The following is a 19,759-nucleotide window of genomic DNA, read 5'->3' as shown; positions in this document are numbered from 1 at the left end:
CTCAGCTGCCCTGGAAGGAAAAATAACAAAAATTAAACCTGCGACCACTTTGGGCTGAAGATGAAATATGGAAAGAGTGACGCTCTGATGACAGGGATGAAACGTAACGAGAGCAGTGAAGCTCTCTGATTAATTAGAACACCACATGTTGTGGGCGCAATAGCCATCTGCACGAAAATACAACATGTGGTCTTCATCTGGGATTGGGACAAAACAAAAAAGCCGCACTCATTTGCCCATTAATCAAGTAACCGCCCCCTCCCTCCAACACTCTAGGTATACATCTCAAAATAACATGTTGAAAAAAAATAAAATTTAAAACATTTTGACTGGGAGACAGATTTGCTTAGAGAGGATTTATCTCTGTAGCAAAAGCAATTGAACTCAACTGTATGAAATGTTTGCATTCAAATTCACAGTTAGCGTGACCTGGAAGTGTAGCCAAAAACTGCATTTCTCTTGGCATCATAAATGGCTGTTGACAGAACAGATGGAGGTCAAACAAACAGCACATGTCTGTCCGAGGTACCTCTGGAACAGATGTAGGCGAGATGCTGTTGATATTGCAAACAATGTTGTGCTCATGCGAATGTGTGTGTGTGTGTTGCAGCCCTTTGTGTCGATATTTGAGGGCAAGTGAGAGACAAAGAGCCATGATAACCTTGGCAGAAGAGAGCGAACAATATGGGAATGACTAAGCAATAATCAACAGCCTCGCTCGCTACGAGAATCTCCCTCCTGAGAGGGGAGGCCATATTTTATTTATTAACCAAGTCGCACTTAGCCCATGCAGCTGGCCAGGGTAAGGCTAGGCTGACTGGATGTCAACAAAACAGCCAACTCTCATATTATGATAACACGTTTATTACTGTAGATCATACAGCAGCTCAAGCTAGAGCCGTGCAGGTGACTGATTGTAATGTGCTGTGTGCATTCACAGTAGCAACATGGCTTTACACTGCCATGTTCAGAGAGGAGATGCTGCATATCAATATGGCAATAAGAAACTTGATATTTAGTTCCCTATTAGCTCACAGCTACAGTATCTAAGCCCTGGCACCAGTTCAAGCACACATCACAGCTCTCTCGGGTGTAATTAAAGATGACCTCAGGGTGTGCTGGATGAAGCCCCCTCTCTCTCTCTGACACATAAGTGTGCGCGCGCACACACACGCACACGCACGTCCCAGAACGAGACACAACTGCTTCGTCTCCCACTCCGTTCCACTCCCTCACACAGCATTCCGTCTATTCCGGGAAACACACGTGTGTGTGTGTGTGTGTGTGTGTGTGTGTGTGTGTGTGTGTGTGTGTGTGTGTGTGTGTGTGTGTGTGTGCGCGTAATGCACGCCTCTGACAGGTGTCGCGGCGTGCATGCCGATGTGGGCAAAAACACAGGCCTGTGTGTTCTCTCCCCCCGTGGTGGCGAGGAGCAGGGCAGGGTCACACCGTGAGACTTCTAAATGAGAAGTCTGTCTCTGCAGATGCTGCAGGCCGAGAGAGAGGGAGGGGGAGAGGGAGGGAAGGGGAGAGAGAGAGAGAAAACTTCTAGCCTAAATGAGAAGTCTGTTGCAAAAGCTGCATCATTTTAGCTGCTTGAGGAGAGAGAGAGAGAGACAGAGAGAGAGAGAGAGAGAGAGAGAGAGAGAGAGAGAGAGAAAAGAAAGAAAGACAGAGAGAGAGGAGAGTAGCACTCCTGCTGTGATGCTGACTCCGGTGCATTTTAAAAATTCACATAACTGCATATTTTGACACTCCATGCCTTCCTTCCTCGCAGCATTCCCACACATCCCAAGCATGAATCTGCAGAACACCAAAGCTTGACAGATAATACAATAGCTCTAACTAGGCTAAGGCAACAAGTGCAACTTGGGTGTAATCCAAGGCGGCAAGCTCATCAAAGAACAAGGCCGCGCGATAATTGAGAGCTCACTGTCTAGGTCTTATTATTCATGCCTGATCATAGACTCATTAGTATTCGTCACAGATGAAGCCTGGGCTAGTCCCGGAACATTCCCTAGCCTGAACACCAGATAACGTCCTCAGGTTTAAAATCAAGGCACGGTAGACTTAACTTTAGCCTGGCCTGTCAATTTTTGACATTTTTCGCTTCACGGAAATATCCCAGTGAAACAAAAAAAAATAGTAGTTTTTCTTTCATTAGGAAAAACCGAAGTAGTATTTTTGAACATGCCATGTTAAATCATAAAAGTAGTAGAAATATAGAAATAAAGTCTGTGTGTCATCACCCGTAGGCAGCCCTGCCTAAACAGGCATATTTATGGCCTCATAAACAGGGACCCTTTGGAAGGGAGAGACATCCTGATTCTGACAAGTTAAGACAGAGGGGAGCTGTAAACGAAAAGATAAAAGTTCACACAACAAAAAAGTAGCGAACATCAATGAGCGACTGCATTCCTACCATCTCTAGTTTCCTTGTGATGGCTGTAAAGTTGCCAAAAAGGAAGAGGCAGCCGTCGTTTTTATCAGTCTGTCCAGTCGATTTCTGATTTTTCTGATTGATCAGTGATCGGGGCAGTGATAGGAGGTCAAATGTCTCTTCAGGTTTGGACAGGAATGTTTAGTTTAGAAATTACTACTACATTTCAAGGAAAATCTTTTGTACCGGTAATATCATAACAACTGAAAGTCATTCTTTGAGGCCACCAAAGACAGCACCTACATTTGATTACCCCATCTTATAGGATGACTTAAGGAAGTCTTAATCATCTACATGAGTAGAATATAACCGTTATTAATGGGTGTTTAAGAACTCATCTCTTTGTGTGCGACCTTGGACTTCCACAACATGTAATGTTACAAAATGGCAGTGACACACATGTTATCTGCCACACTGTTAAGTTGTTCCAAGCATTCACAACATTTTACAACACACAGTATCATGTGCGTGCTCAATCTGACTAGAGGTATGAGGAAGCTGTACTGAGAACTCTGCGGGTAAGAATCACGACCCACTAGAATACAATTGAACTGTAGATTACTGGCTGAAACTAGGAGCTGAAGGAAATCTCTCACTTCTGATATGTGGGACATGGTTATTCTACATCATCAGAGTTCCCTATTATCTTGGGAAGATGAAAAATGCTGGAGGATTAATATGGGTAGGATGAGGGATCTGCTCAAACGATCCCTTGCTTTTTGAAATTAAACAGCATACTGTCAATGCAGCAGTTAAATCAACTGTTCCATCATCACATAACACTGACAAAGGTTTGATTTTAGTTTTAAGTTTTTTTTTTTTTTTAAGAACGTTTTTTTTAGATAGACCCAGAAATAACCCTTTTCTGCCTATTAATCTGAACAATATTTGTATCTGACTACTCTCCAGAAAGAAATCTGGTCCCGAGGTGGTAAATTTCCACCAATGGCCCCCATCTTTATATATGTCACTCATTACCTGTTCCCCTACTCATATACACTGAAGCAGGAACTGACTCATAGCTGAAAGGTCAATACTGCTCCTGTAATATCACCCAAGTTGCACTTCCGAAGGCCACACATAAGACTTACTTACTCTGGACTTCTCTGTGGTAATTTACAGAATTAAGAAGGATTTTGTAAATTAGTATCACAGACAGTACATTGTCTGAGGTCAGGCTACACATGGAGAAACCAGTAAGTCCTCCAAAGCAATTCCAGGAAGCACTGAGACAATACATTCAGAGTACAGCTTCAGTCCATCCCAGGCTGTATCAAACTCATCAGGGGAGATATTCCACAGCACTGAGCTTAAAACACTGACAAATTAGTCAGCCCCAAATCTGGAAAGAACATTTTGATGATCACTCATAAAAACGCTGAAGTAGTTATATGCAAAGATTTCTGATAATATTTACACTAGGTGTCAGGAAATTCAGCACATGCGGCCAAGTCAGACGGAAGTTAGCAAGACCTGCTGCTGACATCACTCACAGAAGGTCAACTGAAAGAGAAAGAGGCAGAAAAGGATAGAGGGGTGATCAGAGAAGACGAGAGGTCAACCGGAGACCTAAACAGACGCCACTTCAACACAGTTGGACAGCCAAGGTCTCCTACCGCTTCTTTCTGAGGCACACCCTCTCCCAGGACAATGACCCCAAAAATAGGAGAAACAGGAAGAGAGGACTCCAGGACTTCCGCCACACTACAAAGCAAGACTCTGGTAGTAAATTTCACTTTTAGTCTACATGCGCAAATGTTTCCTTGATCATGTGCACTTTGCCCTTACATCTTAATCACAACTTCCCAAAGCAGACTTTGCTTTAAGTATTAGTGTTGAAAATCAACACTGATTATGCAATATTTGAAGAGTTAGGTTCCAAATCGCTATATCCTACATTTCAATGAATTTTCATAAATAATTTTTTTACATTTTGTTTTCCAGGTAGTTTCAGTGCAACTGTAATTGGGTTACTGTTTGATTTATCTGTATTCAATCAAAATAGCAAAACTGCAATTTTATTGATATTACCTGAAATACACAATTAAATAGCATGACTAATGTTTTTAAAAATAAAGATATAGCGTTTTTGAAACAAACTCTTCATTTATTTATCAACTTACTTAATGAACTATGCCATATTGGAAAACCGCTTTAATGCCAATTTAATCTATTGGAGACTATCGCAGACCATTCTTTAGATAATGTTTCAACAAGTACAGAGATGAGGCTTTGAGAGGCTCCAGACACCTTCCAGTTCTAAACAGAACTACTATGTGCTGCCAAGACTTCCTGTGAAGAAAATTCCAGGGAATCAAGATGAATAGACAAACAACTGCCAATGGACTCCTACCATGTGCATGAAAGCTTTCCCAGACGAATCCTTATGTTCCCATGATGATAAAACAGAAAATGTACATTAAAAACAACTTCAAGAAATAGCAACTTCCACGCAAACATTCAGGAGATAGAGAGAATGATGTGATTTGACTTTCAATCTAACACAGAGCCATGTTAAAGGAGTACCTAGCTAACAAATTAAACACAAACCATTTTTCCTCCCATTGTTTTTCACTCTGGTCAGATAAGATGCAGGTTCTCTATTAAAGCATGTGGGATAGGGTACAGAGTTGCACGCTTCACCTGAATCTGTCAGAGGCATTCTAATGATAGATGGATGTTGCTGACCTCACACCATGGGAGCGGCTAACCTGAAACAGCAAAACAAGGCCACCAGAACTGGACAGGCCTCGCAGGCCTCTTTGTGCTAGTATTCACCATCTGAAAAGAGCAGAGAGCTAACGGTGCAGCAGCACATCATTTCACAAAAGGCTGTATGCCATTATGGACCTGGTCTTGGAGCAAATGTACAGTACCAACAATTTCAATCTGATCACTGAGGAAAATGGGGCAACAAGAACAGAGAGAGAAGAAATGCCTGTACATAACTGAGGTGTATATCTTATTATAGTTGAAGCCTAGAACTCCCTATTATTAACAAGTGTTGAGATACGAGTCATTTTCAAATGCAAGCCTCTACTGGGAAATTTACAGAACTGGCAGTGCTAGTACTGGTAGCCATCGAGGAACAGTAAGCAGCCAGTATGTTCATGCCATGTCGACTTGTTGAGGGAGTTCTTCATGGCACCCGAGCGAGATAAAGGAGAGAGAAAGATGACGGCTGGAGGGAGGTTAGGGGGGGCTATCAGTAACCTGGATTATCCACACCCCATTTCCCACTGAATCCAGGCCATTAAGAAGAGCTGCAAGACTTAGCAGGGCCTGGCCTGGGGGCACAGAGTGGCAGAGGAGGAGGGCATGAGCATCCAGGAGCCGATGCTCTCTTCTCCAGACACACTGTCTGGAGGACCAAGACACACACAGACACACACACAGAGCAGATGCTGAGAGACTCAAGTCCTTGTTAAGTCTTCATTGCTGATGCTCAGTCATAATTGCTTTTCAGAGAGGAGATCTGAGAATGTAGGGGGTGGGGGGAGCAGGGTAACCAAATCCCTTGTTGATTATTACATCTAATGGGCCTGAAGGCTGTCAGAGGCAGAAAGGGTTTGGAGTTCAATATTTCTGCTCCGAGGATCAGAGGGAGAAAAAAACTGCATGGGGGGGAGGGAGACCGAGGTCCATGGTGAGAGAAAGACATTTACCAGGGCTAAACCATGATCGATGTTGAAAAAGACCTGCGTGGAAAAATCCTCATTTTGTCAGGATTCCATGCCAGAGCCAATAGTATTTAGTGTTGAGGGTTTATTTCCAACAGGTATGGGCCAATAACAGGAAGCCACTCCTGCCCCCCCCCACCCAAACCCCCTTTACATGTCTGTCGGGTGATTCTTTTTGATGGGCATTAATTCTAAAGCTGATCATACACACAACTGGATTAGATCTCCCAAAGCTAAATACCTGGGATAAAGAATGGGACAGCTAAGGTCTACAGCCAATGTGGCCAAAGCACAGTGTGTTGTGGTGTTTCAAAGTCTACACTACATGGCTTAAAATTCATTTTTTCAAAATGGGGGGGAATTCCCCCCTTAGGTTATTCATGTAGGGGGGATTTACACAATTTGGGGGGGGGGGTCGATTCTGATACCAAGTCAAGAATTGCGATTTCAATACTTCGATACTTTTTTTAAAAAAGTGTTTGATTTTGGGGCCCCCACCACCCTGACGTGACTCTCTCCACACACACAAACACACACTGAAAATGATAGCTTATGTGATATGTTTCTATCATATATTTTTGAATTCATATAGAGTGTATTTATTTAATAATGCATTTTTTAAAGTATAGCATTTTACTAGTAATTACTACTAGCTAAACATATTTAGTAATTTGAATGCCTCATATTGACGTTTAACCTATAACACTTAGGCATATCTTTAATGTGGTGTGTAGGTCCAATTGAGTGCACATTGGTGATGAGTAGGTGTAATTGAGTGCCTGTCACTTTAAGAAAATACCTGAGAGTAATTCTATGGAGTAATTAGCCCCCCTTCAACCTGGACGGTTTTAGGCTGTAGTAAGCTAGTGAATAAAAGTTGTGCATAGTGCGGTATGTGTATGCAAATCATTATGTTTTCTATGTCATTAGATACAATAAATGTTGACATGTCGAAGACAATCTTTCTGGGATCAAGTATTGACGTGACCTGAGCTAGCAGGATAGTTACCAAGGAGCTCTTTCCAGATGTAAAAGTTTGCCATGGTAAGCGTAGCCTATTTGGCGTAAAGCAAAAGTAGCTCTCTCTCTCTCTCTCCGTGTGTGTAAAGCGTCTGCATGAGGCTATGTTCAATTCAACTTCGGTAGTTGATCAGTCCGGTCAATAGCACCGCATTCCACTTAATGATTAGGCTATATTAACGTCATCAGACAGGCTGTAAAAGTGTATGCGGGAATTTCGCATTTTGATGGCTAGAGTTGCGGGACTTGAACAAATTATGCGCAATACCCGCAATCCCGCAGTGAAATTTAAGCCCTGCACTAGCATAGAATGAAACAGTTGCAGAGGGGAAATATGGAAGGTATTTTAGAATGTGCTATTGGCCTCACCAAAAACGGCACACTGCAGTCAAAGGCCAAGCCCAGCTACACCAAATGGTGCATAACTAACAGTTTTCCTGGGGCTGCAACCTCCCCATATCCCAGATGCTATTCACATGTGCATGATGTCACATTTTCTCCCCCTCTCTCTCTCTCCCCCTCTCTCTCTCACAGAGACACTACTCACAGACAAACTCATACACACCCAAAGCTTTGAAAAAAAATAAATACATTCCGTTCATACATCTGAAAGGAGTGAGAACATCTACTTGATGCACCTCCAAAGTAAATTGTAAATCACAGGGTTCTATTTTAAGGCCAAGCATCCCTCACACCACTGGGATGACCTAACGTCTGACCACAGAGGAGCACAAGATGAATGTGGCAAGCTGGGCTCTTAAAGGGACACCAACGAGCCTCTAGCCCGGTCAAGAACACACCAAGTCCAACAACACAGGAGCACAATAAGTGATGGCAAGCGAAAAGAAGAAGTACAGCCTTCCAGTTCTATATACATGTCATCAATTCACAGTGTACATCACACCTCAGTATACGTCACAGAGAGCAGCGGACACACGGGAGAAATTTACAAGAATAACACAGTCAGCTTCTCCAATGACAATACAGGAGGAGCGCATAAGGGATGGGCGATAAAACAATTTGAGCTGCTATATGTTTTTCTAGGCAGCACTGCGGGAATCAGCCAGCTCACAAGGAGTCTAGTAGTCTCCCCTGTCTATCTAACGGCCATTCCTCAAAGAGGGATCATTCAGTATCATGACTGCTAAATGAAAATGTGATTCACTTCAACAAAAAGGGGGTCATCGAGAGTCACTGAGGTAAAATCAGAACAGCAAATGGACACGCATTTCATTTTCCCCCCACACAATGTGCAGACATCCGTGCAAGCAGTATCTTTGCTCCCTGTAAATCCCATGACCTCAGTATGGCTAAGACAGTTATAGCAGCAGGAGAAATATAACAACCTGCCCTTTGGTCCTCCAACAGCCTCAAAGCTTCTCTCCAGCTTTCCACTGATGCGATGACACAACAATGTGAAGCTTGACGTGACAGCCATCTCCAAAGACCAAAGTCTAGGCTAGAAAAGACTGCAACTGCCAAAAACCCTTTGTGTTTCCCGCCCGAATCTCCTTGACGAGGGTTGAATATAAACCTATAGTGCTAGACCTATATGATTCATTCATTTTCATTCAGATGAATTTCAATGATGTAAATAAAAGCTCTCACCTCTTGAATTAATAACAATAACAATGAGAACTGATTCATTCAGAATGTAGGCGTACATTCCTTTCATGAGGAAGATGAAACGGTCACGGCTTATCAGAGGACTTACGATGAAAGCGGTAAACAAACGGCCACTCGTCTAGGCAACCACACACAGACGAACATAAAGACCTCCCGGCAAAGTGAGCAGAGACTGGAAGTATACCTAAGGACCACTCGCACACAACACTTGGCTAATGTTCAAAACTGAGGCTAGACTACACACAAATAAATAACAACAAAACAAAGAGGGTGAAACAAAGAGGCCTACTACACTCAATACTGTGTGGTCAAATGAGAGACATCAGCTGTTTGCTTTTTATAATTATAAACAGGGAATAGGCGAATAATACGTATGATACATATTCTTATCGCCATTTTTGTCCTGACAGTACATATGACTGGATTTTTCAAAACACAGAACCACATGCCTGGGGATTATCCAGTGCCCCTGACTGCCTGACATATGGCCACTAGGAGCTAGCGCAGAAAACACCACAGCTGTGTCCACACATAGCTTAAGCGCTTTCGACCGGAGTGATGAATTTACATGAGGCGCACAACACACAAAGATCCGCCACCACACCGCCACTACGTCCTCTAGTCTGGCAGATCAAGATATGTGAATCAACATGGCTAAATGAGGCTCTCTCAGTGGGCCTTGGAGACGGGTAGCCAGCGGGCTGGAGTCCACTAAATGAATCAGATAGTGACCGCCTGTCTGTCTAATGGAGAAATGGTCTCCTGACAGTCCACAAAGCCTCGCGCATTTGAGATTCTCACTCTTGTGTGAACTGTGACACGAGTCTATTTGCCAACTGAAACAGGAAATGGAAAAATCTAACTGGAATCTTATCAAATAAAACAGATGGATGTTAATACAGCAAAGGCCAATAAGTTCAGCCTAAAAATGTGAAACAACACAGACAAAAAATGGGTGTGGATAGTAGATAGGACAACCTTTAAAACACTGAATGGCACCTTTCATTTGCCATATACTAAAGCAAATATGTAGCCTAATTTTTAAAGTGGGTTTATTGACATAAACAAATGCTAATCCGTGAAAATACAGACAATAAGTGCGCTCAGCTGATAAATTTTGAATAATGGGTGACAATGAATTGGCATTCAATTATGTGCGTAGCATCCAATTATGTGTGGCATTCAATAAATTGTTCTGGTTAACAAGGTGGGATGTTGAATGGTCACAAAATCAAAACAAAAGTTCATAGAATCACTGGCACTTCACTTTGGAAGAATCTGGCTACTTATTTATTAATTTTATCACACTATGTGTATATTTTTCTCCAGACACAGGAAACAAATGTGTTAGTCTATGGATGGCCATTGACTTGGGCCAGCAGAAGAAGAATCAGTGTGTTTCAACTATTTTAAGCTTCATGACCCATGAAACTTCCACTACAGCTGTCTGTCCTTCATCACCACCACTCTGACATCCCCGATCCACTTTCCAACATGCCCGACAAGACTCCCAAAAGATGGTCATTATTTCATTTTCCTAAATATTTATGATTTCCCACAGATTTATCTTAATGGTAGTCTCCACACTTCAGGTGACCTCCTGCTAATAGTTTATGTTCCGAGAATACTACATCAAACTTATTATGGTTGTTTCCAGCTGACTTTCCCCACATCCTCCCTGGGTTTCCTGTGATTGTTCACACACTGAACTGTTTCATGACAGAATTTCTAAACAAAATGGATTCTGTTATGAGGTCAGATCATGCCATTTCTACACATGCAAGGGGGGGGAGGGGTGTCTGAACCAAGGTGACTGTCAAATGAAATGACAGATTTCTCATCAAATCCCTCTAGCTGCTACAAAAATCCAGGTAGCTATCTGAAAATCGTTTCCACCAACACACTGAAGTCGTCCATCCCAGATTCATTCAAGAGCAATGCAAATTGATGTTTACAACAGTAAACAACTTCCCAAAACAATGACTCCTGAAGATGAAGCTAATTGCACCCATCTGCTACTCTAATAAAATCCTCCTGCTCCAAACAAACTATTGTTTCTGCGCATCCAGCACAAAACAACTCCACCGCCTGATTTTCCATGTTGGCCATGGCAACAGCCAAACTCTGATACGCTACCTCCACAGGCAGGGAAGAGAAAACAACACACACAAACACATCTCATACTTTCATTATATAGCAAGCTGACCCACCACAAACTACACAGGCTTCATGACCGCACCGTGAGGCCAACTGCTTTTCAAAAGCAGGGAGACCATGTGAGGCAACACATGACCAAACACAGCAGCCTTTACACTATTCAACCGAGGAAGGCTTTGCCATGAGCATTGGTGTCAATGCCTTTGATCTTTGTTTGCTGGCCTCACTGTCATTTGTATGATTCACAAAAAGCCTCGCCTAACTCCGAGTGCTGCCTTATTGTAAGCCACGCACATTACATAATGTCCAAAGATGTCCAAGGTGGGGAGCGTTACGCTATATCTTTGATTGTGGATCAGTGTGAATTAAGGGATAATTCTGACAAATGTTATAGCACTTTCACTGCGAGTTTCCTGTGCCTGTACTGATATGAACTCACTTATTCCCGGGAACAGTTCACAGCTGTGGATGAACTGTTGTGCATGGATGATCACACAGTCATCCTCTGCACTGGAGAGCAGCGTATTTTTAGTGCACGGTTAATAATTCATATCCAATGCTTTCGGTTGTGTGGGAATTTTGTATCAAACAACAGCAGATTCTTCTGCAATATAATGGTATCTGGACAACACTGTTTTAAAAATACAACAGAGCCATAGTGTTCTCCATTGCAGTAGCTCACGTCATCAGAACATAAGCCTGGGAATGACAGGTTTTTGCCAGCTTGGTGCCACTGACACTGCATAAAAAAAAAAAACTTTTCTGCAGGCTATATGGACAGACATTTCACAATACAGTTGTGGAGAGCTGTGGAGCAGTTGCCTATAGTAGATCAATGTCAATGAGTCCACATCATTCTCCCTGTTACTCCCTTTCAGGTTTCTATCATGGGTCCATCGTGTCACATTCAAGGGATACGATTGTGTGCTTTGAGCTTCTTCTTGCATTTGACAGGTCAGTCCTACTCCCCACCCCTTCCGATATTTAAACCATCACTCTTACAAAAACAGATTCACCCTCTGCGAGTTTGTTTTTGTACTAAACACTTGATGCCCGTGGTATTCAGCCTTCGTTTCTCTGATGATATTTTTAGAGGAAAATGACATCCTATTCTTATGCACAAACATCTTTGGGAGAGTCCAACCAAACAATAACACTACAAGCATGTTTGAAAAATAGCCAGGCATCATTCAGCAATTTCATCACATACCTCATTCATGGCATTAAAGTAAGGCAGCTGAGCTGGGACATTTTAGTGTCAGGTATTACCACCACAGGCAGTTGCTTGTCTCATACAAGACCTTGGCCCAGCTCTGCGGTGCTACTCTCCCAACAGCTGAGCGAGGACCTCTCACATTCCCCTGGACAGGCCCTCTGGTCACCTGTGCTGGGTTGTGGGAGAGGTTTCTCACGACACATCTTAAAAATATCATGCTGGCTGGTTGCATGGCCTACACACACACTCTTAACAGTTAGCTGACTGCTTGTGGCATGTGCACATGAGCCCAACCCACAGAAGCAAGGAAACTGCAAAGTAAGAGACTTTCCACTTTAACTGATTAATTATTTACTATCCAACAATAAGAGTCGTCGCCTTTGGGTTAAGTGTCATAAAACACTGTGTATGATCAAAGGTTTTTTAAACATCCATGTGAAACAATTGTCATGTAAGTCCTGACCCAAACACCTACTGTGATCACAAATCAGGCCTGTCATGGTGGACAACATAGAGCCAGCTCTCGCCCATAGCAGCAAATGCAAAACACCGATCTCTACTGCTTCTCAGTCTTAAACGCCGTTCAGTGGGGACAAACAAAACAATTCACTCCTGCGCGTTTCTGAGGGGGGAAAAGCTGCCCGTGTCCCCTGTTAATAATACATGCAGACATCTTCCCCACCCGAGACATCTGTCGCAACACTACCACGCCACACGGCCTCAGTTTAAAGTTACTTTGCCATTTCGTTAATACGCTTGGGATAATTGTAGCTCTTTGATTAACGTTATATACCGAGGAAAACCAGACAATACTGTTTCTGGTGGAGACATTACACGTCAACAGACCAGCTTGTCCTGAGCGAGTGCTTGTGACAAAGCACAAATAAGCTACAATTACTGGACAATTGTTTCCTATAATGTTTTTCTCCACCAAAACAATCTCTATTGCACGGTTTAACAAAGAAGGAACAGAACGATGACAGCATCGCTTGTCCCCATAGCCTACGAGATGAATGGAATTTCTAAAGTCATCATCGTTTACACAGAGCAGCATAACGTTAGGTCTGAAGAATGATGGACGGTATATTATTAAATTTAACGAAGTGGTGGCTTGAAATGACGTTGCAAGTAAATGACAGACTCTTACCTTTTTATTTGACCAGTGACAGAATTCAGTTGCCTGAGCGCTGACAATATAACGATAGGTAGGCTCTTTTTGGACGGTCAAATCTGCTCGCATACAAGTACTGCTTTCAAGTCCCCCGTGTAATTCCTCTGAGTGTGTGCTTGTCTTTTCAAATCACTCTTGTCCACAAATTCCTCCTAGCAAAATTCTTAACATACGTGGTGACTCTTAGAACACATCTGCAAAATGTCCTTGTCTTTAAAACATTAAAAAAAAAACAGTCCCTTTTCCCTGCGTGTCGCTCGATGTAAATCAGCCTTTTTTCTCTCTCTCTCTCTCTCTCTCTCTCCTTTTTTTCTGATAATCAGTGCTGCGTCTCACACTAGCGCAGTCTCGTCGTGCACGCTCCCGCATAAGCTTTTCGATGCAATCCGGGGCGGACTAAGAGGAGGGGTGGGAGGGGCCATCTTCAAGGAAACCCCACGCGATTGGTTGAAAAGAAACACTCAGCGAATCATCAACGACGATGGTGGGATGTTGTCTCTCTTTCTTGTCGCAAAGCCTTCACTTATTTCTGCAGGCCTACGAAGTCAGTTTACGTTAGTCGGGTTGTTGTGCTCCAAAAGAAGTGCGATGTCGTTATGATATCATAACATAACAGATGCATATGGTGAACGGTAAGGCGACTAGTTTATTCGCAATGAGTGATGTTGTCTTTTCTACTGACTTAACTTCTAATTGGCATGATGACATTTCAGTGTTTTTACGTATATGTTTCTAAATGGTTAACAATTCCACTTCTCACACGCAATTCAGTATAGTAGTAAGTAACAGGCTATTATGTAGAGTCGTTTTCCTGTCAAACTTTCCATGAACTTGTTTAGATTTCGGCTAACCAAAATTACGATGACACATTTGGTTGTGGTTTACGGTGACAATCAAAAACATCTGAAGTTGCAGTGTCAGCTAAGTTAGGCTACTTTTCTAGCCTCTTTCACTGACGCAGAGCTGCTGTAAATCAACTGTTAGCCAACAACATGGAATATGGACAATAACTTAACTGAGGTTAAACAAGTTATAGATAAGATCCAGAGACGTAAACATTGTATGTTTTGCAGACAGACTTAAAATAGACTACCCAAAATGTTGTTACTTTGCCTGCTTAATTTAAATAATAGTGATTCATGACATTTGAACTTTGTCCAATTTTTTGTAATTTTTTTTTTATCCCAGCTCTTTATGGCCTCTGACCATGGACCCAGTGGTGCTGAGCTACCAAGACAGCCTTCTGAGGCGCTCTGATGTGGCCTTGCTAGAGGGCCCGCACTGGCTCAATGATCAGGTGATTGGGTTTGTCTTTGAGTACTTTGCTGCCGAGCGCTTCAAAGACTTCAGCAGGTCTGTGTGCTTTATCAGCCCCGAGGTTACGCAATTCATCAAATGTGCATCTTGCCAAGAGGAGCTGGCCCTTTTCCTGGAGCCACTGCAGCTAGCGACCCGTCGTTGGGTGTTCTTGGCTGTCAACGACAACTCCAATCAGACGGCTGGTGGGTCACATTGGAGCCTCCTACTGTATCACCACGACAATAGCCTCTTCTCCCACTACGACTCGCAGAGTGGGGGCAACTCGCTTCATGCGCGCCGAATTGCCTCCAAACTGGAAGCTTTTCTGGGCGGCAAAGGCAAAAAAGTGTCCTTTGCAGAGGAGGCTGCTCCTAGACAGCAGAATAGCTATGACTGTGGTATGTATGTCATTTGCAATGCTGAGGCGCTGTGTGAGAGTGCAGAGTTTGGAGGGAACCCACGCCTCCAGAGCCACACCATCACCCCAGACTACATCACCAGGAAGAGGGCAGAGTGGTGTAGACTGATCCAGAGACTTGCCAAAAATTGACGTGCCTGCATAGGAGTTAGGTGATTGATTGCCCAGCTCCAGTTCTATCTTAAACCGCTTTGTGTTGCAAGGTCACTTCTGACTTGTCAGAAGCAGAGTCTTCCAGAGGTGCCCTTAAAAAGAATGGTGGGAGCACAGGTTGTAGAACTCTGCCAGAGCTGGGCCTGCATTAAACCTGATCTCACTAGTCTTCATAGCCAGCATGCACTTCCATCAGCAGAGTTATGGGACTCCCACAAGTCATCTCAACTGCCAAATCACATGAGCAGATATAGTAATTGAATGACACATCCTAGCCAAGTGGAAGATTTAATTTTCAGCGTGAGCGTATTTTGAAATATTTACTCCTTTTATCATCAAAGGGATCTAAATAAATAAATTCAAACCGCATGAATTACGAATGAAGCCTAATATATAGTTACTGGGCTCATATGAACATGCTTGTTGGTTTGTTTGTTTGCCCAGACGAAATAGCGTCTTTTACTTATTTGATATCAAAGGCCTAGCTGAGACCGTGAATGTCATATAAGATGGAAGAGGTTTAATGTAATGATGCAGTGACTCTCCATTTATGGTTCTCCTGTCTTTACCGAATGTCATGCTTGTTTACAACTTTGTTTTTCCCTCAGGGTTGTGTTAAGTGAATGGATTGAAAAAGAATGTGTTATGTATCCATATAATAAAAATACACTGAAATAATAATAATAATTGTTGTTATTAATTAATTATTTATTAACCATTATTACTCGTTGTTATTACGGTTTGTTCAAGGTGAATATTCACTGTATTGTAGTGGGCAAAGGTGTGGCAGCACTTCCGTGTGCGGATGAGATTGTAGTGAAGTAGTTCACCCCATAATACAGTAGTTTGTGAATGGATAATGTTTGATTCTGTCATTATCATTCTGAAATTAGGTAATTCTACCTCCCTTTTCCTGAAGGCCGTTATGAATTCATGCCTGCAGTGTATTTGATTATTAATTCCTCCAGGTGTATTTGATTGTTTAGTTTAGCCCCTCTTCAGTTAGGCGTAAGCATGGGAGTCATGTTAATAAATGGCATTTCACAGAGATTGTGCAGTGTATGGGACATGGGACTTGCCTTTAAACTTGAGATATTTGTGTCTACCTCCATTCCTCTGGGTTAACTCGCCACAATATGCTGAATGTAGCCGTAAATACTAGAGGTTGGAGGAAAAAATCAATACAGTATAATATTTCAGCATAATATTTTGTGATGATGTGGCACCATGTATTGAGATATTTATGTATTTAATTAATATAATTTATACTTTTGTTGTACATTTACATTTATAGCAGTGCTTCAAAAAAAATATGGGATAGACTTCTTTATGCTTCTTTCTTTTCATGCATCACAAAGGAGAGGAGGAGAACGATTTAACTTTGCCAAGATGGCTGCAGAGACTCCATACATACAGTGCATACAGAAAGTATTCACAGCACTTCACTTGAGATGCTTCTACAACTTGATTGGAGTCCATCTGTGCCTAAATTAATTCACTGGACATTATTAGCACACATCTGACCTGCGAGACAGGGTTGTGTGAAGACACATCTGGGGAAGGATACAAGAACATTTCTGCAGCATTGAAAGTGCCCAAGTGCAGCCTCCATCATTCTCAAATGGATAAGTTTGGAACAACCAACAGTCTTTCTAGATCTGGCCGCTCAGCCAAACTGAGTAATCTGGGACGAAGGGCCTTGGTCAGACAAGTAACCAAGGACCCAGTAGTCACTATGAATGAGATCTAGAGTTCCTTTGAGAGGATGAGAGAAACGTAAAGAAGGACAAACATCAGTGCAGCTCAGTGCCTGGTTTCTTCCACACACACTGTTGGGAATTGTGGTCAAATAGTTCAGTCCATCAGACCAGATGATTTTACTTGTCATGGTCTGAGAGTTGTTCAGGTGCTTTTTGGGAAACTCCTGTTTCCGGCAAAAAATGGCTTCCATCAGGCAACTCTATAAGGCCTGATTGGTGGAGTGCTGCACTGATGTTTGTCCTTCTTTACGCTTTATGTATTCCAGACTTTCAATACTTTGGATCGTGAAACATAAAGAATTACAATAATATAATATTTTGGCCTAAATATGGTGATGGGATCATACTGTCACATCTGTTTAAATTCAACCCCAATACTAATTTTAGGGCTGTGATATATCTTCTCATAATTTCCTTTTTGTTGCTAATATTGTTGAAGGTCAGTACTCTGTGCTGTCTTTGCTAACTCAAATAAGAAAAGATCTTGATCAGCTTTTTATCCTAAGTGTTTTTGTTGAAAATGCTTGTGTAACTGCGTTGTGTTTGACTGCCCGCTTGGTTCAGTCCTGCACCTGCCTGGGCTCGATCCCACAACTTGCGGCACCTCAGATTGGGATGGAGCTTGCTATCAAGGGAGGTAAATACCCATGGGTGCTAGCATTTCTTACCATCAAGAGGTACAGCTACCCTTGTCTTGCATTCACTACGTTACTGGCCACAGATGTTGTTTCAGAAGATGGAACTGGCTCTTCTTCACCTGTCATTAATAATGGCATCTAAAAGTATGTGGATGACTTCTCTTACCAGAGAAAATAGATTTGCACAGTTATAAGGAATAATATATTCCACTTATTCCAATAAACTTGTGTATATATGCTGTTCATGATTTAATGTGGCATAGTATTAACCTTTAAACACTGTTTGTTGCTACCCCCCTTAATTTACTGTTCGCAGTCAAATTTGACCGAACAGTTTTAACTGCTCTTAAATACCAATACCATGACAAAAATTATTATTTAATAGAACATTATTGTAAACAGACACTTATAAGATCATTAACATCTACATCACGTGTGTTTGTGTGTGTGGGTGTGTGTCTTTCTGCGCATGAATGTGTGCGGACACTGGTGGTTCACATGCACAGTGGCAACATGACAACATGAACGGACAACATGAACTGTGTGTGTGTGTGAGTGTGTGAGAGAGAGAAAGAGAGAGAGAGAGAGAGAGTGGGTGTACATGTGTGTGTGTGTGTGTGTGTGTGTGTGTCTGTTTGTGTGTCTGTTTGTGTGTGTGGGTGTGAGTGTTTCCGTGTGTGAAAATGCATGTGTGTGGTTTTCCTGCACATGTGGCAACAACAACTGTGGGTGTGTGTGTATGTGTCTGTTTGTGTGTGTGTGTGTGTGGTGTGGTGTGTGTGTGATGTGTGTGTGTTTCTGTGTGTGCGTGCATGCCTGTGTGTGCAAACATTGGTGGTTTACATACACAAGTGGCAACATGACAACATGAACTGTGTGTGAGTGTGTGTGTGTGTGTTATGTGTGTGTGAGTGGGTGTACATGTGTGTGTGTGTGTGTGTGTCTGTTTATGTGTGTGTGGGTGGGTGTGTTTCTGTTCACCCCTATTCACGTATGTGTGTAAATGCCTATGTGTGCGGACAAGTGGCAACATGACAACATGAACTGACAACATGTACTGAGTGTGAGTGTGTGTGTGTGTGTGTGTGTGTGTGTGTGTGTGTCTGTGAGTGAGTGTACATGTGTGAGTACTGTATGCGTGTCTGTTTGTGTGTGTGTGTGGGTGTGTGTGCTTCTCTGTGTGCATGCATGCATGTGTGTGGGAACATTGGTGGTAAGTTGTAGGAGTGTGTGTAAGGAGATATCTTTTATCTCCTGGATGAAATTTATACTCTTTCCCATTCATTTCCTATGGCGGTCATTTTTGACCGTAAACAAAAAAAGTGTTTCTACGTTGAATAAATCACTCAAAATGTAAAGAAAGTAGTCAAAATAAATTCTATGTGTTCAAAAGCCTTTTGATCTTGAGGCAATCTGATGAAAAATGTCATATTTATGGTACAGGGAATGAGTAAATCGGTCATTTTTGAGCGGAACAGTGTTAGAAGGTTAAATGATGCAGTGGAGTGGAACTGCAAAGTTGAACTGCTTATAAGGGCAATTCTGTTCACACTTTATTTTTGGCTGCGCATCATGGTGTGAGTTTTGGATGTCACTACAACATATGTACAATGTTCAGTCCCTCTATAATGCAGGCATTTCAAACGCAGGTTCACTAAATAGACCAAGTTGTTTTGGCACGTCTATATGCACATTTTGAAATGATTCTGAACCTTTCCAGCCAAAATATGGATTAAATTAATGGCTCCACCAAATCGGACTAAAGTCAAAGTCTGATGCATTTCAGTGGCTGTTCCAAACTCTTTTTTCACAGATGCACTTTGGCGCCTGCCAGGAAAAACAACACTCCATACTGTGATAGCAGAACACAGGAGTATCATAGTTATGACAAAATCAAAAATTCCCACATCTTACGTCACTCAAGGGGTGTGGCTGTCTGTGAGGCCAACACTGGACACCAGCAATTCATATTTTTGGCACTAAAAGCCCTTCTTATCCCCCCAAAACAAATCATGGGTTACTATGGGTGTAACTAACAGACAGTTTAGAGGTCACAACCTTTCTCCTTAAATGTATTCACAGGAACACAACAAAGTGATTTAAGGTATAAGCACATTATCGGACAGAAAAAAAGAAGATATACACATTATATTTAGGAAGAGGACTAGATTTAGGTGAAAG

At 42.3% G+C, this 19,759-nt stretch overlaps 2 protein-coding genes across 2 annotated transcripts in view; one reads left to right on the top strand and one right to left on the bottom strand.

Moving 5' to 3' along the window:
* Positions 1-13,663, bottom strand: part of LOC125307619 (unconventional myosin-IXAa-like) — a 57,442-nt gene extending 43,779 nt beyond the window's left edge. Inside the window, exon 1 of the mRNA XM_048263676.1 lies at positions 13,287-13,663. The gene's annotated coding sequence lies outside the window, so the exon portion shown is untranslated. The remainder of the gene's footprint in view (positions 1-13,286) is intronic.
* Positions 13,664-13,838: 175 nt separating this feature from the next.
* Positions 13,839-15,861, top strand: senp8 (SUMO peptidase family member, NEDD8 specific). The gene is made up of 2 exons (XM_048263113.1): positions 13,839-13,942; positions 14,499-15,861. Exon 2 carries the CDS (start codon positions 14,518-14,520, stop codon positions 15,157-15,159), a length of 642 nt encoding a protein of 213 aa, XP_048119070.1. The 5' UTR covers positions 13,839-13,942; positions 14,499-14,517; the 3' UTR covers positions 15,160-15,861.
* The last annotated feature ends 3,898 nt before the right edge of the window (positions 15,862-19,759 follow it).

This window comes from Alosa alosa, chromosome 14, assembly GCF_017589495.1.
Source record: "Alosa alosa isolate M-15738 ecotype Scorff River chromosome 14, AALO_Geno_1.1, whole genome shotgun sequence".
Classification (NCBI taxonomy): domain Eukaryota; kingdom Metazoa; phylum Chordata; class Actinopteri; order Clupeiformes; family Clupeidae; genus Alosa; species Alosa alosa.
The sequence above is the reverse complement of the archived record's forward strand: the minus strand, read 5'-3'. Positions and strand labels throughout refer to the sequence as shown.